Source organism: Chiloscyllium plagiosum, unplaced genomic scaffold (genome assembly GCF_037043375.1).
Source record: "Chiloscyllium plagiosum isolate Xiang-an unplaced genomic scaffold, Cpla_swu_hap1 HiC_scaffold_12, whole genome shotgun sequence".
In the NCBI taxonomy this organism is placed as follows: Eukaryota; Metazoa; Chordata; class Chondrichthyes; order Orectolobiformes; family Hemiscylliidae; genus Chiloscyllium; species Chiloscyllium plagiosum.
Window position 1 is genome coordinate 43,070,607 of NW_028270150.1, and position 22,351 is coordinate 43,092,957.

The 22,351-nt window shown below is 39.3% G+C and overlaps 1 protein-coding gene and 1 long non-coding RNA gene across 7 annotated transcripts in view; one reads left to right on the plus strand and one right to left on the minus strand.

Annotated features, from left to right (window-relative positions):
- The window catches only part of LOC122555237 (uncharacterized), a 44,810-nt gene extending 33,577 nt beyond the window's left edge, over positions 1-11,233 (minus strand). The window contains exon 1 of one of the 2 annotated variants that reach the window (XR_015758840.1): positions 11,134-11,233. This is a non-coding gene — a long non-coding RNA (uncharacterized LOC122555237). The remainder of the gene's footprint in view (positions 1-11,133) is intronic. The other variant, XR_015758839.1, reaches the window with a different exon arrangement.
- pou2f1a (POU class 2 homeobox 1a) overlaps positions 11,016-22,351 on the plus strand; it is a 202,138-nt gene continuing 190,802 nt past the window's right edge. For 3 of the 5 annotated variants that reach the window (XM_087992721.1, XM_087992723.1, XM_087992726.1), the window contains exon 1: positions 11,016-11,692. In XM_087992721.1, coding sequence (XP_087848847.1) covers positions 11,659-11,692 — 34 coding nt within the window. In that variant the 5' untranslated portion in view covers positions 11,016-11,658. The remainder of the gene's footprint in view (positions 11,693-22,351) is intronic. The other 2 variants (XM_087992724.1, XM_087992725.1) reach the window with 2 other exon arrangements.

The window sequence follows — 22,351 nt, forward strand, 5'->3', positions numbered from 1 at the left end:
ACCTATTCCTACCCTAGTCATTCTTTTATTCCTAACATACCTATAGAAAGCCTTAGGGTTTTCCCTAATCCTATCTACTAAGGACCTTTCATGTCCCCTCCTTGATCACATTATTCCTATCTAGATGTGCATAAATCCAAGGATAAGTGGAAGTTCTTTGGAGGTGGTGGGCAGCTGAATCCACCAGGGAGCTGCTCTAGTTTCCTTATCAAATTTTCCCACATTTAATGAGCTTGATAAAATAGGTGGCTGAATATTGATGAGACAAGCTGTGACTTGACTTAGGTGTTTAACAAACTTTAATCCTCATCAATTGACATCTTGCTGTTGCCTAGTGAGAATTTTGCTATGCCATACATAGCACGAGATTGCGTTGCTCCCTGTTGTGATAGGCCTTGCTGGACGTCATTTCTGATTCTACATGTTTAGTTAAAAAAATACTTCAATTTATGTAAATATTGAAGTATTCATACAGAGCCTTGGTGATCACATGGAATCAAATAAAGCCATTCAGTTGTGAAAATCTGGGCACTAAAGTGAGTTTTGAATTCACTCCTGAAGACTTTCCTTTTGGAAAAAAATGAAGTGCTTACTTACTGTAAACATGTCTTCCACAATTTGATCGATGCATCTGTGGAAGCTGATTTGACTTGTTATGGTTAGAGGGATCATGTGGAATAAAAAAAAATTAAGGCTATTGTCATTTTCACAGTCAACAGTAAAAATATTGTATTTCTTGAGGTGATTTGCAGTCAGCAGCGGCAAATGGCCTAGCTCTGTCATTGTTATTCTGGTGATATAAAGACAATGTCGTCTCCTCAGATCCCCCAGGTATAATCCCAGGCTGGGGTTCAACCAAAACGGAGTCATCCCAAATGAGCAAAATGCCAATGGATATAGTGCAAAATGGTGTAATAAATTACAGTAAAATCACTGCAATGCAAACGACAGCAAGACAACTATAAATGAATCTTTATAGCATGCCATAACAATGAAATGAATTTGCTTGGTTTATGTGACGGAGCATTCCATTGTGGGATTAGAATTTTGCTCAAAGTTTAAAAATTTAGTATGGACCTCAATATGTATTATGTTTATTTGTAAAGAACGATAGTTCATATACTAGCAGGTTCCACTTTTAGCACAGCAAAATTGGTCATTTGAAAATCGGGTGCAGACAAATAGAACGTGAGGTCAAAAATTGATTTTCTGTCCAGCGCATGCTGTGATTGAGAATCTGTTATATAGCCAAGGTTAACAATCTAAGGCTGCTGAAGGAAAGAGGACAGTCGAGGTCAGTTACACAGGAAATGTAATTAGAGAAAAAAAAATCAAGATTTCACAAAAGCAAGATGACTTTAAAATCCATTGAATGCTTTCTTCCACTTATGATTTGACTTGATTTCATTTGTATTTCACTGTCTTTATAAACAACAACCCATCTCCAATCTTCTTATTCTTCCCAAGTCTTTGAATGCATTGTCATCTCTCAAATCTGTGCCCATTTTTCCCAGAAAACCTCTGCACCCCTCCAATCAGGTCTTTGTCACAGTACTGAAACAGCTCATACAAAATTGCACATGACATCCTATATAACTGTGTCAAAGATGAACCCTCTCGTCTCATTCTTCTTGATCTGTTTGCACTCCTTGACACAGTTGACCCTAACATCTTCCTGTAAAATCTCTTCACTATCATTCAGCCATGTAAAACTAATTTCAGTTGGTTCTATTCAAATGTACCTTATCATAGCCTCAGGATATCACTTACAATGGCTTTTCTTATCACTCCCACGCATACGTGGACTTTACGGTGATGGAGGGGTGGAGAGCTGGGTGGTGTAGTAGTGTGCTGGGTGTTGTAGAGGTGGGTAGTCCTTGTCACTGCAACTGAAAAAGTCCACAGTCAACTTTCTGACCCAGACATATCCGATTCACAATAGTATGATGCGATCGAGCTTTGTAGTATCAGCAGGATTGTGGAACAGCAGATATGAGCATTCCTGAAGAAAATGTTTCTTGGATCCTAGGATTCAGGTAAACCTGGACAGGCTTGCCTGGAGATTCCTTGAGAAGAGGGGTGAGGTAATGGAGACTTAAACCCAACTCCACCCATTTTCATGGCAACAGTCTGACACTAAACAGCCAATTCACAATCTCAGTGCATATTTGAGCTGGACATGAGCTGCCAATCAGATACGAGAGCAATCACTAAAACCATTAAATTCCAAAATTCACCAGCATTATGCAACCTTTCAATATATCTGCTGCTCATTTGTACATCTGTTACCTCTTGACTTGATTGTTCCAAAGCATTCTCCATTGGTCTCTCATATTCCGCTCAATAAATGTGAAGTCAGCTAAAACTCTGCTTGTACCAAATCCTATACTTATTGACATACACTGAGTCCTTGCCAAGTAATACCGTGATTTTAAAATTCTCAGCCTTGATTTCAAATTCCACATTGGCCTCATTATTCCTTTTCTCTTTGTTGTCCTCTAGCCCCATATCCTTTTGAGATCTTTGCATTCAGCTTACTTTGGCTTCTCCATAATCTCAGATTTTATTTGTTCCACCACTGGTGGTTGTGATTTCAGTTGCATTGGTCTTAATAGAAAGTAATGGCCTCAGGAAAATTACAAGCAATAGCTGGAATAAAGTATGGACCCCAGAACATCACAGAAAGTTAGTTAAATTGTGAAAATGTGGGAAGATTTTTCTTCTGTGCAAATAAGCACAAGAAATCATGAATTCCTTCATTAAAATAAATTCTGATCTTTGTGTGAAGTTGTGGGGGGGGTGGGGGTGGGGGTGGGGGGGGGGGGGGGGTGGGGGGGGGGGGGAGGGAGGCAAAGCCTGGAAATTTTAGCCTCATCAACTGAAATGAGTGGAAGGGCAGGATGTCTAGACAGCCTGAAGCTAGCATTAAGGAAAGGTCAGTAGGTAAGTTTAGGGGAAGGGTTCTGAGAAGAATAAATGGGAAAGAAGCAAAGGTGAGGGGAAATCTAGTGCAGAGTAGTTCCCTTTTTGTTTGATCGGCTGAGGTGAATAGTTTTTCTCTCCAGTCCCAAAGACATTTTTTTCAATTATACTGGAGGGTCTCATTCTCACCTGACCAGAAAATCACAGCAGATTCCTGCTAAAGTGCAACCATGATCCTGTCAGCTGTCAAAGCAGGCGACAGGTTGGGGGTTGTGGAGGGATGGTACTGTCAAAGTGGTAGCCACAGGCAGAGTACAAGACTACATTTGCATAGAAGTGGAAAATGCACAATGTGGGTCAAAATGTAATGCAGCAGCTTATCAATCCAGGGCTATGAGACAACCACCACAAATAGGAAACAATTGGTCACCTTGGACCTTGTTATTACAACAGACACAAAATTACATTATTTTACAAGGGTCTCCTCATCTCATTTAGGGATTAACCTTATTTATTTGATTCAAATTAGCAACATTGCAAAGAAACATTTTATTCATAATAACTAACCTTGTTTTCAACAGCTTTTCCCTCGAGTTGGATTGGTTTCTCTGACTTTCTGATGGGGTGTGTGTCTATAGTCTTTTAACATGGGGAGGCTGTTGTGCTGTAGCTACCACATGGTTCTGGGTCACTGGCAAGTCTGGCCTTGCCTCACCTCCCATCCCCTCCCCCTTCGTCTCCCCTCCCCTTCCTACCATGGGTGTATCAGAAGGATCTCTCTGTCATGATCAAATCCTGAAGCAGGACTTGAATGGGAGGCCACCACTGCACCACAAGACCTTCTCCTTTAGTTTTATACTCTTTTCAAAATGGATATAACCAATTAAGTCACATTAAAGCTATAGCACAGGACTACTTGCATGCCAAACAGTGGAAAGAGCACAGAAAAGACAGGCTTCAAAATCCTAACATCAGTCGTTGAGTTATGTAGCACGGAAACAGACCCTTCAATCCAACTCATTTGTGTCAATCACATAACCTAACCTGATCTAGTCCCATTTGCCAGCATTTGGTCCATTTCCCTCTAAACCTTTCCTATTCATGTACCCATCCAAATGCCTTTACTGTACCTGTCTCCCCCACTTCATCTAGCAGCTTGTTCCATACATGCACCACCCTCTGCCTGGATTAGCTCTGCAGTCCTGCCACACCGAGTTATGAATGGTGGTAGACAAATAACCAACTAACAGGAAGAAGAGGTCCCATATACATCCCCATCAAAATGATGGGGGTGCCCACCACATAGAAAATAAAGACAGTGGTGAAGCAGTTTCAGCTGGAAACATCAAGTGGATGGTCAATTATGACCTCCTGCTGAGGTTCCCAGCATCACATTCCAATCTGTAAATGGGAGGACTCCTGTGTAGATCGACTTCAGTGAAGGCCCCCCTCACCTCAGGGCAGTTGATAAGAGTGAGGAAATGAAAAATGTGCAACAGCTGCATTTACAAGAAACCCCTGTGTGCAGGATGGAATGACAGAGAGGGACTATTTGTCAGACAGCTAAAATTGTAGGGTATGGAGTCTCAAGGGAGATTTTGAGTTTGGGAACTTATGTGTTCCTTAGATTTATATGTGGACACCAAGTATGTATATTAATAATTGACTAAATTACTGTATTCTCCAGCCAAAATTCTTGTAGGTTTCTAAACAGTTTGTTGGGAGGTTTAGTTATTTTATTGAATTACAAATAGAGCTGAGCTTCAATGATGGTTGCAATGCCAGTGGACTGGGAGTTGCAAACAGCACAGTCAGCTGCGACTACCATTAAGCAGAGTGATCTGTTAATCAGGCCAATTCAGCTTCTACCAGGATGTTCCACTGAAAAGATGTTACTGTAATGTATTTTGGCAGTTTCAATCAGAACTCCACAAGGTTTAGAAGGTAAAAAGGTTCACACTAGAGGGTGCTCTCATCCAATTATGTTCAGACTCATTGTTTGTATAAAGTAGAAGGAGCTTTCATTGAGGATGGGCTATGCATTTATTGAATACTGACTATCCAAAGTGGAAATATATCCTATTGTCCAGAACTGGAATTTTTTAAACAATTAATTAGAAAAGGGATCTTGCTTGTTTTCCAGTTTATAGCTGATAGTTGAATTTGATAGAAAAGGAATGCTTCCATGTTAATGCCAAAAGATTAATTTTGCAGTAACACCACCTCATTCTGTCAATTTCTGAATACTGCACTCTGTTTCAAGTGAGGATACCTTGACATGGAATAATTTCCACTTTTGCTAACATTGATATATTATTTTGATGAGGCAAGTAATACTTAATCCACATTCTCTTCATGGTTTTCTTTTGGCAGAATGAACAGATTGTAAATTTCACATCTTAAAAGGCATTTGGCATGCTTGCCTTCATTGCTCAGTCCTTTGAGTACAGGAGTTGGGAAGTCGTACAGAACATTGGTGAGACCTTTTCTTGAATACTGTGTCCATTTCTGATCACCCGGTTATAGGAAGGATATTATTAAGCTGGAGAGAGTTCAGAAGAGATTTACCAGGATGTTGCTGGGTATGGAAGGCTTGAGTTATAAAGAAAGGCTGGATAGGCTGGGACATTTTTCACTGGAGTGTAGGAGGTTGAGAGGCGACCTGATAGAAGTTTATAAAATAATGAGTGGTATCAATAGAGTTAATGGTAGTTGTCTTTTCCCTGGAATTGGGAATTTCAAGACCATGGGGCACATTTTTAAGGTGAGAGGAGAAAGATTAAAAAAAAGACATGAGAGGCAAAGTTTTCATTTAGAATGGTTCACATGTGGAATGAACTGCCTGAGGAAGTGATGAATGCGGATACAACTTCAATGTTTAAAAGACATTTGGATAAGTACATGAATAGGAAAGATTTGGAGAGATATGTGCGAGGAGCAGGCAGGTGGGAATAGTTTAGTTTGGTATTATGCTCAGCATGGAATGATGGAACTGAAGCGTCTGTTCCCGTGCTGCATGACTCTATGCTGAATATTATTTAAATGGAGAAATACTGCAGAAAGATACAGAACCGAGAGATTTGAGAGTCCTTGTCTGTAAATCATGAAAAGCTAGCATCCAAATTCAGCAGGTAATAGGGAGGGCAATGTATTATTGAACTTTCTTTCAAAGGGAATGGGACATAAAAGTAGGGAAGTTTTACTAAACTAAATAACACACTAGTCAGATTTCAGCTGGAATACTGTGAACAGTGTTGGATCCCTTATCTAAGAAAAGATATACTGGCATTGAAGGCAACCCAGAGAGGTTCACTAGGCAGATACCAGGTTTTGGAGGGACTGTCTTCTGAGGAGAAGTTGAGTAGATTGGGCCTATGTTCATGGAATGAGAAGCAACCTTATCAAACACTCTTAGACACTCCACAGGGTAGATGCCAAAAGATTTTTTCCCCTTGTAGGAGAATCTCAGACCAGAACACACAATCTCAGAACAAGGGTCACGCATTTATGATAGAGATGACAGAAAGTTCTTCTCTCAGAGGATTGTGAATCTGTGGAATTCTGTACCACAGTGGGTTGTTAAGGCTGGTTAAGACAGATTTTTCATTAGCAAGGGAATCAAGAATTATGGGGAAAAGACAGGAAAGTGGAGTTGAGAATTATCAGGTCAGCCATGATCTCATTGAATGATAGAGCAGACTTGATGGGCTGAATGGCCTACTTTTGCTTTCAAGTTTTCTGGACACGAAAACAGATCTTATGTCCACTCTTCATAAAGGCTATTGGAGCAATGATAATTGAGTTTGTTTCTACTCAGCCAAAAAAAAATCTGTTGAGTTTAGATTTTCCACCTTTTCCATTTTCATTAGAAAGAATGGGATCTGTCAGAAGTGGAGGTGGGTTTTCTGAAACTGCAAGGAAGGGGTCTCGTCAGCCATTTTTAAAAGTCTTCTGAGTTGTCTCAGGCAGGTAGAAATCCAGGCTGTGCCTTGAGATGATATCACCAATTGCAGTATATAGTTTATAAGTGGAGGCCAAGTTAATGGTACATATGGAAAGAAAAACCATTACAGGAGATACTCTGACTACAATCAAATGGGTAACAGAGGAACCACACAATGGTTATCTTACTCAGCTGTACAATGCAGGACTAGCTTTGTGATAAAATAATGTAGTTGTCTCTGTCAAATGTGGCATGGGAACAAAAACATGTTTCAATGTGCTTTGCAGCCAATTAAGTACTGCTTAAGTGTAGTCACTGTGTTAAGAGTGTGTAAACTTGACAAACATGATCTGGAGAAGGCCATATGGCCTCTTGAACCTGCTGTGGTATTTACTAAGATCATGGCTGATCCTCAAACTCAACTCCACATTTTGACCAGTTTTTCACCTGATCCACATACGTCTTGATTTTCTTGGAGTCCAAAACTCTGTTAATTGGCCTTGAATATACCTACAACCTTCTGGGAGTTGTATTCTTTGAGTGAAGCAGATTCTTGTTATCTCAGTTCAAAATAGCAATCCCCATATCCAGAGACTCTGCCATCCAAACAGGTAAAGAATCCTCTCAGCATCTAATCTAAAGCAAAGAACTGCGGATGCTAGAAATCTGAATGAAAAACAGAAACTGCTGGAGAAACTCAATAGGTCTGGCAGCATCCGTGGAGAGAAAGCATACTTAACATTTTGAGTTCAATACTCTTCTTTGTCTCAGCATTTACCTTGTTAAACCTCTCAATGTTTCAATGAGGTTTAATTAGATTATATTCCCTACAATGTGGAAACAGGCTCTTTGGCCCAACAAGTCCACACCCACCCTCTGAGTAGTAACACACCCAAACCGCTTTTCCCCCTCTGACTAATGCACCTAACACTATGGGCAATTTAGCATTGTCACTTCACCTGGCCTGCACATCTTTGGACTGTCGGTGGAAACCCCTGCAGATACGGGGAGAATGTGCAAACTCCACACAGACAATCGTTCGAGGATGGAATCGAACCTGGGACCCTGGTGCTGTGAGGCAGCAGTACTAACCACTGAGCCACCATAAAGCCCCAATAGGCTACTCGGCCCGACAAGTCCACACTAATTCTCTGAAGAGCATCCCACCCAGACTCACCTTCTACCCTATCCCTGCATTTCCATGTCTAATCCACCTAACCTACACATTCCCAGACACTACAGGCAATTTAGCATGGCAAATCCACCTAACCTGCCCATTCTTGGACACTGGGAAGGAACCGGAGCACCCGGAGGGGACCCATGCAGACACAGGGAGAATATGCAATCTCCACAAAGACTGAGGCTGGAATTGAACCCAGGGTCATGGTGCTGCGAGACAGCAGTGCTAACCACTGAGCCACCATGCCACCCCAGGTAATGTCATATATTCTAAATTCAAAACAGTGTAGGAGTATTTTCTTCAAGCTATCCTTATTGGATAATACTCTAAACCCAGGAATGAATCTTGTTTACCTTTTCAGTACCCCTGCTTAGCCAAGTATATCCTTCCGTAGGTGTAAGATCACACTGTACAGTAGGAGAAAGTGAGGACCGCAGATGCTAGAAATCAGAGGTGAAGAGTGTGGTGCTGGAAAAGCACAACTGGTCAGGCAGCATCCGAGAAGCAGAAGAGTCGACGTTTCGAGCATCCCTGATGAAGAGCTTATGCTCGAAACGTCGGCTCTTCTGCTCCCTGACCGGCTATGCTTTTCCTGCACCACACTCTTCCAAACTGTACAGTACTCTTGCTTTCCAGCACCTTTTCAATTAAGAACAATATAATTTGCTTTCTAGGTTTGAATTTAAATTTCTGCATGCCTTCTGCAAGAGCACTCAAAGTTTCTGAACATTAGCATTTAATAGCTTCAAAGCATTCTATTTTTATTCTTTCAAGGAGTGTGCACATTGCTGGAGAGGCAAGCATTTGCTGCTTGTCCCTAATTGGTCTGCTCTTCCTGCTAAAGGGAGTAAGCTTCACATTTTTCTACTTCTTTCCCACTCATTTATCCTATTGATACCTCTTTGCATCATCTTCATTGCTTAATTTCCCACACAGCTTTGTCTTCTTAACAAATTTGGATCATATGCCTGTTCCCTTCATCCAGGCCATTAATACAGATTGTAAATAGCTGAGACCCCAGCACTGAAATGCCTGCCAACCTGAAAATGATCTTTATTTCTCCTTCTTGTTTCTTGTCCTTTAACCAACCACCTATCCATGTTAATAAATTACATTCAATCTTGTCAGCCCTTCTGGAGTGACAAGTTAGTATTTCCTAATATGAATTTTTTTTTTGAAAATGCATGATTCTCTTTTAAGCAATGTAGGGGAATTCCACCTGCAAATTTGCACATAGACAGCATTTAGACAATGCCAGATAATTTGCTTTAATGAAGCTTTGAGTGATGCACCAGTATTAGGATCTTTTCCATATTCCTTGCAGGGCAGGCAAAGGCTCAGCTTAGCAAAGTATGAACTGTGGTTCAGTTGGTAGCACTCTTTTCCCATAGTCAAGAAGTTGTGGATTCAATACCCCCTCACTTTGAAGCCGAATACAAAAATCATAAAAGCTGACACTGCAGTATAGGACTGATGAGGTGTTGCACAATTGAAGATACTGTCAACCAAATGAAACATTAAACTGAGGTCCTATCTATCCTCAATGGACATAAAATATCTCACAACATTATTTTTCAAGACGTGCAGGTGCTGGTGTTGGACTGGGTGGACAAAGTTAAAAATCACAACACCAGATTTATTTGGAACTAGTTACCTGATGAAGGAGCAGTGCTCTGAAAGCTAGTACTGTACTTCCAAATAAACCTGGTAGAATATAACCTGGTGATGTATGATTTTTAACATTTTTTTAAAGCAAAGCAGGGAGTTTGTTTCTAGTGACCTAGCCAATATTTATCCATTAACCACCAAAAAATGCAAAACAAAATCAAGTCATCATCACAATGCTGTTTATGGGAGCTATCACATTTTATAAATCACAACAGTGGAAAAATTTCAGAAAAGTACTTAACTGTAAAACACTTTTGAAATGTCTGGGAGTGATGAAGAGCACTACATAAATGCAGGTCTTGCCAATATAGCAATTTCACAGTATTGAGCAGAAGTATTAACCATGTTGTGTGCAAAGCTTGGAGGGGACTTACATCCATGATCACCTTTCTCAGGTGTGACAATGTTATCACTGATATATGATGACACTTTAAAGAAGATCCAGAAGAGACTGTATACCCATAATTAGATTCACAAATGATGTAAACACTTTGTTTAGGGTTGAGGTTGTGTTTCTGGTTCTCAGAAGTTTGAAATAATCACACTTTTGATTCAAAATGATTGCACTTCATGAAACGTATTTTTTTAGTTCTCCACGTGGCTGGACTGATGCACTGTTATTTGGCAACTGACAGCATTACCTGTGACATTCTGAAATATTCATTCTCATAATAATTAATTCCTAACTCTTAAAATAATATGTACTTTTACAAACATTTATAATCAGGCTTCAATACTCAAAAACAATCGAAGGTTTTAGCTAATTGCCTTCAAGATTTAACGTACTGGGGATGAAGGTATACTTGTAAAGGCCACGGGGAAGTTGCAAAGTTAGCTGTTAATGCTACGGAAATACTTCCAAGGTAAATAGGCGAGTTACTTAAACTCACCGAAAATAGAAACTGTATGAATTATTTTAAATCTCATTAAAGCTTCATTTACATATATAAACTGCCAAACTGACAGCCACCAGCAACGGCACAAAAATTAGGATTACAGGAGTCACTCAATGGTACAATTCTCGACCCTGTCTTAATGCGGGCTATCAAATCCCAAATGCGCAGTTTGCAATCTTCTATTGTCCAAAAATATGAAGCAGTTGCGAGCCTTCTTTATCAGTGTTTAGATTCACTGGAGGGTGTGATTTTATTTTCTTTTGACAGTTATCGACCCTCACAAAAAAAATAGGATTTCTGCCTTCACACAGGCAGTGTTACCTTTTTTCTTAAAACAAAAGAAGTAAATTTGTTCTTAAAAAGCACTGCAAACCTCTCAGATCTACCAGAGCCGCCGCTCCCAAATGTATTTGTATACAGAAACACCCCCTGTCCACTCGTGAATTTCCGTCCATTTCCGTCTCCATACGCGCCAAGGAGGAAAGCGATTACCGACCATTTTAATAAACAGCCGAATACAATACCAGAGGATGAATGAATGTAGTTGATGAGCATCCGAGGGCCCCAGCTCGGCCGCGGGGATGGCGGGGGAGGGGAAGCAGAAAGAGATCCATTCGGCAATCTCCGGAACACACCCGCTTCCCAAACCGAAAACAGAGAGAAAAGGAAAATCAAAACGACAGCTTATCATGCTGGGACCGGTCCCAGAAATCGACAGCACCCACCCGCACAAAAATCCATCCCGCCCGTTGTCACTGCAGGCCTGAGGAGATGTACCGTTAAAAAAAAATTCCGGTCGTTAATTTCCGTTCATTTCCGCCGAAGGGGGCCGAAGCGGCGGCAGCGACAAAGACGCGCCTTTCGGGAAAAAATAAATAAATAAAGTTTTCAATGCGATCGGGCATGATGTTTTTTAAGAAACACGGGTGCGAACGGTGTTGTTTGTTAGTGAGTTGTAAATAGTTTGCGGATTGCTGATGATATTTTGATTGAAGCGCGGGGGCCCCCCGTACGCGGAGGATTCCGGGTAAAGTGAATTGATATTCAAAATGGCGGATGGAGCGTCCAAAGATGAAAAGCCAGGTAATGGCTCTAATTTTACATATTCATATTTCCATTTAGCATAATTTATTTTGCCTTATTACTGTATTTGATTGCGGGGCCAGCAAAAAAGAAAACTTTAATGTATTTCTTTCTCGTATAAACACAGTCGGATCGGCCGGTTCGACGAAGCGCATTCCGCCGAGGATTTTTTTTTATATTAAAAAAAGGAGGAAGGGAAAAAAATAAAACAAATAAAGAGAAAGCGAAAGGCAGGGGGAGGATAATTTTGACTAAAAAAATTATGCAAACTAAGGCGCGGCGTTTTACATTTTCTACTGTTTTTATCGATGCAAAAACGCTCTATGCTAATTTGGGATCAAATATTAACCTCCGATTTATTCAAGGGGCATAAAATAATAGAAAATGTTACGGAGGGTTTTGTTGAGACCGCCAAATGCGGGACGGCTGAGAAAAGTGAACATATTAAAAATCTGTATCTTGTTTGAGCGGGATCAAAATCTGAATGTGTAATATAGGCTGAAGAGGGTTTGTTTTTAAATCGTAGGAACGCCCCTCATGTTTAGGTGAATAGATTTAATAACTTGACGTGCGCGTTTGGTGTGTAATTTTTTTTATTATTGAGTTGGATGATCATCCTTACTTTACCCAGTCATGAGCTGAAGTGAGGTCAGATGACGGAGAATGCAAGCAGGAATGCTTATTAAAATCTGCCCCCAGGTTTTAATGAGCAATCTAGGCCTTGACTGATTTGTTTCGCTTTAATTTTTTAATCGCTCTTGGCATTCAGATTATATAACGTAACATCCGCATTTACTGAAATAGAATGCCAACGAGTTGCAAAGGCGTATTTATAATTTTCTATTTTGATATACTCCTGGATGTTTAATTTTATAAACAACATATACTGCCGAATACGCTAGGTGTTTTAACGCTTTGTTCATTTAGTAAAATAATTTACTTGAAATTATTTCACTGGTGTTAATTATTGTGCACTTCTGATTGTAAGGATGAAATTATTCAATGGCACATCATTTGCAAGTGTACATTTTTTTTGCCTTGAGACAATTCACAAAAATACATTGATGTTTTAACCAGTTATGATGTTTTAAATTATGACACATTTACAGCTGTAATAAAGTTACTACTAATCAGTGTTTGTGCACATTTGTATTAACTGCATTTAACTCCACAGGTGATATTAAAAAACGTGTTAATTTTTAATATCTGGTACGACTGGTATGTGACCTGTTTAGCAAAAAAAACTTAGATGGGGAAAAAGATTTTCCTAAGTAAATTTTTGTGCAGCTGAATGTCATTTATAAACTATATCATGATATTTAATTTTTTTCAAAAATGTATTTCTAGGTTTAATTGCAATATAACACTCCTGACCAGTCTGTAAAACTAAAAATGGTATGCCAATTGTTCTATGTAGGAACGTTGTTAGAGTTAACTTATTCATTGTGAAAGAAAATAGTTTTCTATAAAGTAACTTCTTTTAAAATTTTTCTGCGGGTATTGTTGGGCCATTGTCTGTCCATGTCCGCTGTTTGTTTGGGCGTCTCTCAGGAGAACACCTGATTCAACTATGTTGAACAATTTTCTGTTTTTTTTTAACCCCATCTATGAGACTGAATCCACTATTAACATGTGTCTTTCTAGTGGAACTGTTGTTTGAAGGTCAACACCAAGTGCAAAACCAGATTAAAATTGAAAAAGGTAGTAGGGCAATAAAAATCCTTAAATTAGAAAAACGGAATTGAGGATTATGTTGGCAAGCTTTACTTATCACCTGTTATTTTTAACAGCATTATCCTGATTATCATTTTGTTCCGTACATGCTGAATAGCTTGCTGAGCCATTTTTAAAAGTTTTGAGAGTTATCCATATAGTTAGGATTAATATGGTATGATTCCTTCTCAAAAGGACTTTATGTGGGATTTTATGTGGGATTTTATGATTATTTCATATTACTCATGACTGGTTCCACAAATTACTGTTTTTATTTAATTACATTTCATAGGTAATATTGTTTGAACCATTGGTGGCTGATCCATTACTTTAACCACCACACTAGATATATTTGCTGAGTTTGGATCTTAACAGTTGTATAATCATGGGGATCAACATTTCAGTTGTCCTGTTTTATGTATCAAATAATAGGCGGTTTAGTGAGTTCCATGGGGAGGTTTATAGCACAGTGGGTAGCATTTCTGTGTTTGAGCTAGTAGGTCCAGCTTTAAAATCTAACTCTGTCCAGTTAGGAGTTGCTGGACAATTCCTGACCAATTGTTATATTGGTCAAGTCCAAGACTCTGTGCTGAGGGAAACACTAAAGCTTGAGGTAATCACTGCAGAGGCACAGAGATTTTTGTCTAATGCTTTCCAGCCATAATGTCAAAGAGGCTGGAAACTGTAGAAATGTTGAGCTGTGTGCCTTACAAAACATTTTAAAAACAAGGATATTGATAATGTTTTGAGGCATATCAGAATGTAATGGTACATAAGGGAAGATTTTGCATCTTGTACACTTATTATAATTTCCATTTTGAATCGTTTTCACCCTCTGGGCTGTATGTTTGACATGGAGTGCAATTTATGACTTTTAAGTTGGTTACAAATTGTATTGAATGGAACAGTATGTGACAATATTATTGCAAAAATTGTAAGATTCAAGTTGAAATATTTCTATATAAACTGTTTTACAAATGCTTTGATTTTTTTTGGAAAACAAAAATGTACTCTAAAACTTGATCATGGAAGTTCTATTTAAAATACAGCAAACTAGTTAAATGCTATTCTTAATATGCTCTCTCTCTCTCTCTCTCTCTGCGGCTGTGAAATTGTACTCTGCACTCTGTTCTGCCACCCTGATGCACTTTGTATAGTACGATCTGTCTGTACATCAAAGCAACACTTTTCACTGTATCTCTATACATGTGACAACAATCAATCAAATATTAACGTGCAAATCCTTTTGGCAAATGCCAGTGGTACGCAATAAGAGCAGAAAGATTGTTGGTGATGGAAGAACTTGGGAGCCTCTACCATCATCTATCTTTAGCTTCAGGCTACAACATGAAAGTGTATAGTGCCAATGTAGCTTGGATTCACCAATAGTGAGATTTGATTTTTCTGAGAAATGATGAATGTGTACAACTGTGTGTCGGGAGCTTTTGGAAGGAATGCAAGAAAGTTTGGAAGAGCAATGAGTATTGATAAAATGGAGAGAAAACGAAATTGGTGCAAGGAGAAATGAAGGCACTGGGGTTTTACTTTTTTTTCCTAGACATAAGTGCAAATCCTACTAGCTTCAATATCAGAATAGATAAAGCTGGATGGGTGGCGAGAGAGAGTCTGTCCATCATAGTTCATTTAAATCTTACTTTTGACATCTGCATGACTTGAATCAGTAACTTGATTTCATTCTCTAACTTGGACTCATTGAGTCCCTATTTTCACAAGTTTAAGGATGATTTCAAAGGTAAGAAAAATGTTTTGAAATGAAAGCACCTGATACATGTGATAAATACTAATACTTAAGAAAGTGTGATTCTCAACATATTAGGAAATGAATAATATCTCTGGGTGGATGCAGTATACATGTATATTTGTGCTTTCAAATGTTTTTGCTCCTAGTTTCAATATTCCTTGAGCTGAAGCATCAAAATTTAGTTCTTTTAATTTTCATTTTTTTCTATAAGTTTGTCTGAGAACATTTGTGTGCTTTTGGCAGAAATACTATCATAGTTTAGATGTTATATATTTTAATATAAGTACTATTTGACTTGATAGTGTAGAAGCTTATAATGACTAAAGTAGATTATTTGTCAAACATTAACTGGAGTAGCTCCTGTTTATTAAAAAAAGAAATTGCTGGAAAAACTCAGCAGGTCTGAGTTGACATTTTGAGTCCGGTGACTCTATCTGAACTGTTGGTAGCTAGGAAAAAGTGGTATTTATGCTGAAGCCAAAGTAGGGTGGAAGTGGAGAGGTGAATAGATAGGTGGAGATGGAGCCCAGAGTGAGAGATATGAAAGGGGAGTCAGGAGACTATGGATACCAGACCAGGACAGAAGAAAAGCCAAATGAGTGATAATAAGATCTAAGATTGAGAAAATGGGTTAACTGTACTGAATGCAACCCATATAATGTGAAACAAACGCAAATCGCTGGAAAAGCTCAGCAGGCCTGGCAGCATCTGTGGAGAAAAGTTAATGTTTCAGGCCCCATGACCCTGTTCTGTGGAAGGGTCTCTGTATCCAAAATATTAACTCTACTTTCTTTCCACAGATACTGCCAGACCCGCAGAGCTTTTCCAGCAATTTTGTTTTTGTTTCTGCTTTCCAGTATCCACATTCTTTCAGTTTCTATTTACCTTATAATGTGGGAATGGGTGATTGCTAAAAGCATTCCATGTCATGATGGGTCCAGGTGTGGATTAGGTTAAAAAAAAGCATGGAAGTTTGGAATCAGGCTCTGAAGTTACTGAATTTGTTATGGAGTCCTAGAAGCTGCAGTGTCCACAGGTGAAAAGTGATATGTTGTCCTTCGAACTTGCACTAAAACTTGCTGGAACATTGCAGCAAGCTTGCGACAGAAACATTGGCTCGCACAAGGGTGTGATTATGGTATGACAAGCAGCTGTGTCATTCAATGCATCAAGCCCATCTTGACATCCATGTAGAGAATGGTTAATTTGCTGTTAAATTTGTTTCATATTCTTTGATATACTTGCCTCCAAAAAATCTTTCTGTTTTCAGTATGCCAATTGATGTAATATTCATAGCCCTTTGAAGGCAGAGTTCCAGATTTCTATTAATTGTGTGAAAATGTCATTCTGGATTTTGCACCTGAGTGGCCCAACTCTATTTTTAAAAAAAATTGCCCTCTTGCTTTTGCTCCCTCCACTCAGGAAAATTGTGTCTCCGCATCCATCTGATCAAAACCTTTGAACATTTTGAACACCTTGATCTGATTGCTTTTCAATCTTGCTTACAAGAGGGAGTATGCGACCTGTTCTTGTAATGTAACACTCTAAGGCTTGGCATAATTCTTGTAAAAATACATCATTGATACTACATTGAATTTGGACATAGGAAATTTATGTATAAACGGGGGAGACTAGATTACTCAGGGCCTTCCAGGGAAAAAAAGTCCCAGTCTATCCAGTCTCCCTTTATAACTCAAACTTCCAGTCGCAGTAACATCCTTGTAAATCTTTTTTACGCCCTTTCCAGTTTAATAACATCCTTCCTCTGGTTGGGCAACCAGAACTGTACATAGTACTCCAAATGCAGCTTGACCAGTGTCTTGTACAGCCATAACATGACATCCCAACTCTCTGACTTAATGCTTTCACCACCCTACCTATCAGTGACAGCACTTTCAAAGAACTATGTACCTGCACCCCTAGGTTTCTCTGTTTGATAATACTCCCCAGGGCCCTACCATTACATGATCCTACATTGCAAATTCCTATTCCTCTTGGTTAATGTTTCTGAAAATTAAGTATTTAGGGAAAAAAGCTATACACATGTATTTACATTTAAAACGAGGTTGACACTTTCTGTCTCTTCAGCATGACGCGAAGCATTCATTATGTTGTGCACTTGGTACCTGATTCACTATATCTTATGTTTTAATTATTTCTGATACTTGAGTAACAAAATTCCTGCCACTCAGTTCACTATTCACGCACTCCGTGTAAGTATTAGTTGAAAAATGTAGTCTACTTAAACAATTTGACTTGTTTTGTATTGATGCTAAATTTTTACTTAATTTATGCTAAATGTAGGATGTGACACAATCATGCCTTTTACTGTTCAGTACATGCTTGTATAATCAGCAGTGTAAACACAAATTTGATGGGATAACTGGTGAGATTGTATTGTGTAATCATGCCAAGTTTTACAGTGGGGTTTATTAGTTGGCAACACTAAATTACGCAACTCTCAAAGAGACAATTTCAAAGACAATAAGCCAAAGTTTTTACAGACCAGTCACCTTAACATTGAAAGTTAAATTTTTAGAAGTGATCATATGGGATTGAATTTAACAGCGAAAAACCTAAATGAAATGAAGATGGGAATGGTACAAAGCAAACCATGTCTCAGAAATTTAAGTTTTGAGGAAATAATGAGTATTATTAAGTGAAGCACGGTTTGTGATGTATAGAAGAGTTAGATAGAGCATACTTAGGAATTTGATTGAAGGACTGAAACAGAACTTGTTAATTGTGTCCTGAACAGATTGTCAACAAATGCCCCTTGGTGCCGTGGAAAATCAAAGATCAATCATCTTAATTCTAGGACATCACTGCAGGAATTCCTTAGGGTAGATATTTTCTAATCAGTCTGTTCAGAGATGTAATTACACACCTTTGGAGCAGGTGGGACTTGAACATCCATCATAAGGAGATGTTCACCTTCACCAATCTTCAAATAATGAAGAAGTTAATCTGCATACGCAGCAAATCCTAGACTACATTTAGAATTTGGCTTATAAATGACAGTTAACATTTGGGTCAGGCAAGTGCCAGGCATCTTCATCAAAGGAACCATCCCCTCTTGATCTTAAATGAGATTACATCTTGTGTCTTCATGTTGAAGATACCTCACAATCACATTATGTAACACTTTTTAAAATGGGTTAGACTTTGACCAGATCTAGCAACCTAAAACTGGGCAGCCTTGAGGTGCTGTGGATCATCAACAGCAGCAGAATTGTATTCAAACACAATCTGCAACACCATAGCCTTGCATATTACCCAATCCACTATTGCCATGAAAGTAGGAGATCAACCCTCCTCCGAAGAAGGGTTGCCAGGAATAGAAGAAAGTATACATATAATGAGATGTCTACCTGGTGAAGTTGCAGCACATACACACTGAACAGTGGAAGCAAAATGTGGTAAACTGAGCTAAGCAATCCCATAATGAATGCATTGGATTTCAGTTCTGTAGTGCTGCCACATCTAGCCATAAACGAGTGGGTGATGAAACAACGAAAAAGAGTTGGAGTCTCCAAAAATTTCCTCCTCCTTTATTATGGGGGAGTCCATCACATATATGAAAGGGCTGAGGATGAAGCATTTGCAGCCATCGTCAGCCAGATGTGCTCAGTGGATGATCTATCTCTGCTGCCTCCCAATGTGCCTAGTCTTCACCCAACTGGCTACACTTCACATGATATCAAGAATTGTCTGAAAGCACTAGATACTGCAAAGGCTATGGACTCTGACAACATTTTGGCAAAGTACTGAGCATCTGTGCTTCAGAATTAGCTATGTTGCTCTAGAAGAGTTGCAACATGGGCATCAACCTAGCAACATGGAAAGTTGTCTAGATATGTCCTATTCACAAAAAAACTAGGAAATATCCAACCTGGCCAATTCTCACCTTGTTGATCTACACTTGATCATCTATGTGGTAATGGAAGGAGCTGTTGACAGTGCTACAAAACGGCACTTGTTCAACAATCTGCTCATTGACGCTTAGATGTGGGTTCTGGTATGACCACTCAGCTCCTGGTCTAATCACTGTCTTTGGTCCAAATATTGATGAAAGAGCTAAATGTCAGCTGCTAGTTACTGTCCTCGACATCAACGCAGCACTTGATCAAGTATGGCATCAAAGAGCCTTAGAGTCCAGATTAGAGTGGTGCTGGGAAGAGCACAGCAGGTCAGGCAGTATCTGAGGAGCAGGAAAATCAACGTTTCAGGCAAAAGCCCTTCTTCAGGAACGAGGGCTTTTGCCCGAAACGTCGATTTTCCTGCACCTCAGATGCTGCCTAACCTGCTGTGCTTTTCCAGCACTACTCTAATCTCCAGCATCTGCAGTACTCACTTCTGCCATCAAACAGCTTTAGCAAAACTGGTAAGTGGGAAGAGCTCTTTACTTAGAGTCATACCTAGCACAGTGGAGATGGTTGTTATTGTTGGAAGTTAGTTGTCTCCATGCCAGGATATCCCCACAGGCAATCCAACCAGTTGACTCATTAGTGACCTACCATCGACCTTTAAGGTCATGTGTGGACATGCTTGGTTCTGGAATGGCAACATGGCTCAGTGTTTAGCACTGCTGCCTCAGTGGCAGGGATCCAGGTTAGATTCCATCCTTGAGTGACTGTCTGTCTGTGTAGAGTTTGCATGTTCTCCCTGTTGCGGCATTGGTTTCCTCCAGTTACTCCAGTTTCCTCCCACAGTCCAAAATTGTGCAAGTTAGGTGGATTAGCTATGCTAAATTGCCTTTTGTGTCAAGGGATGTGTAGGTTAGGTGAAATAGCTATGGGAAATATAGAGTTAGAGTTTGAGTGGGATATTGTTCAGAGGTTTATTGTGGACACGATGAGCTGAATGACCTGCTTCCACACTGTCTAATCATAAAGTCCCTGGAATGTAGAACACCATTCATGACTCCTCAGATACTAAAGTAACCTCTGTTCATGTCATGTTGCATATGGCCAAAGCCCAGCCTTGGATTAATAAGTGGTAACATCTGTGTCACACAAGTGCCAGGCAGTGACCATTTCAAAGAAGAGATTGTCCACCTGTTGCCTCGTGATATTAAGTAGGAGGTTTGGTGATTTATAATTCCATTCTCAACGTCTTGGGTTTATCCTGCACCAGGATTATAAATATTGTGGCTACAAGAACAGGTTAGAGGCTTGGAATTATACAGCAAGTCAGTCATCTGCTGACTCCTCTCAGCATCACCGATGCCTTCTGGTGTTCATAAGACACTGGTCAGGAGTGTGATGGAATAGTCTCTAATTATTTGGATGAATGCAGAGCCATTAATGCTTTCCAGCACAAAGCAGCCTGATTGATGATTAACACCCCATCCACTATTTTTACCATTCACCCCCTTCATCACCGACACAGAGATGCTGCAGTACTCAATGCTTTAACAGCATTTCCAAACTATGGCTCAACAGTACAATCTCAAGGGCAATTAAAGATAGGTGATGAGTATTGCCATAGCCAACAATTTTCAGATCATGAGCAAATAAATTAAAAAACTTTTTCAATAATCATCCATTGCCCTATATTGATGGCATTAAATCCATTTGCTACTTTGAAGTCCAGTTCTAATCTTAACAAAATTCTTTTTCCATTTCTTTTGTCTTCTAAATTATACTTTAGTTTTGATATCATCTGTAAGTGGTTCACATATATAGAATTGATATATAAAAGCAAGCAGAAGTGGTCCCGGAATGAAAATGTAGGAAGACTTTGCGAGGATAACTACTATTACTGCTGACTCTGTTTATTCCTATCTAATTAATTTTTAATCCAGTGTGCTGTCCAACTCCGAGGTGTTTTTTTTCTATCCAAATGTTTACAACAGTCCCTAGCATTTCCTTGGGGCATTGGTTGGCTAATTTGACTAGAATTGTGCCAACAATGTGCATTCAGTTAATGGATGATTGCCTTCTTGCTGTTGCAGGTTGTAGAGTGGTGCCCCTTGCTGGCAAAATATATATGTCTAATCCTCTGTGTCTAATAGAGGGAATTACCTATGGTCCTCCTTAGATTCTAGTTAATTATATATTTTTTACACTGTTCATAATTTCGCCATCTATTGTATGTTTAGGATTTTCAACTATAGATTCAACATGGCTGATCTGACACCCATACCAATCATGCTTGCTTGAAAAATAATTAGTAGCATTTAGAAAACAAAGAAAAGCTAAAAAATAATTACAGTTTACTTGTGCTAGATGAGAGTATGAACCAGTGATTGTACTTGGAACATTTCTGGTTATCAAGCTCCAATGCTTCGGAATTCATGGTACAGTATAAAAGGAATTGACTTGATTTTTATAAGGACCTATGGGGATGTCAGAACTACTGCTTTGAGAAGTGATTATGCTCTGTAAAGAGAGCTTTAGATCACACCTGTTTTAAATGTTCACTTTGTATTTTTTTAGCAACTTTTTTATATTGTAGTCTGGGGCTTGGAAGAGCAAGCTTGTGAGATGCTCTCCAACAGTTTCCAAATACATAGTTTGCCTACTCTTTTGTATGCTTGTGAATTCAATGCAGGCTGGGTTGTGCTGTGGCTACTGTACATGCAGTAGTGACAACATGTAGTTACTATGAAGATAATTTAGAGGTTCATGAAATGCATATTACAATGTGCTGTTGCCACTACAAAAGCAGATTTATTAACTTTGGTGGCTCAGCAACCCAGTTGGAAAACATTTAATTTGGTACAGAGGCACCTTCATTTCTAATATTGGCATTTTCCAAATGGCAACGTTTGTGAGTCAGCAAATGATGAGTCTGAAGAAAATAGATGAATTTAACTGTTTTGTACAGTGAGATTTATTCCTGGTGCATTCATGGATATGTATTTACGTCAGGTCCAGATATGGTCCTTTGCCCAACAACCTCTACAGCAGTGCTTCCCAAACATTTTCCCAATGTGATTCCATATCAAGGCTTGAAAAGTTGCTGCAACCCCTCAGTGAGAACAATGAGAACGGGGTGGTGGGTGTGATAACATGCACCTGTTAGAGCCTAGCTGGTTCATTCATGCCTTTTCAGGCAAAAAAAAACCCTTCCAACCCTACTACATGAGACTTTTAATACTGTCTGATGCAGACCAGCAAGCTACGAGAACAGCCACTCAAGAAGGGATGTCTTCTCTGGGCAAAATTACAATTTGTGTC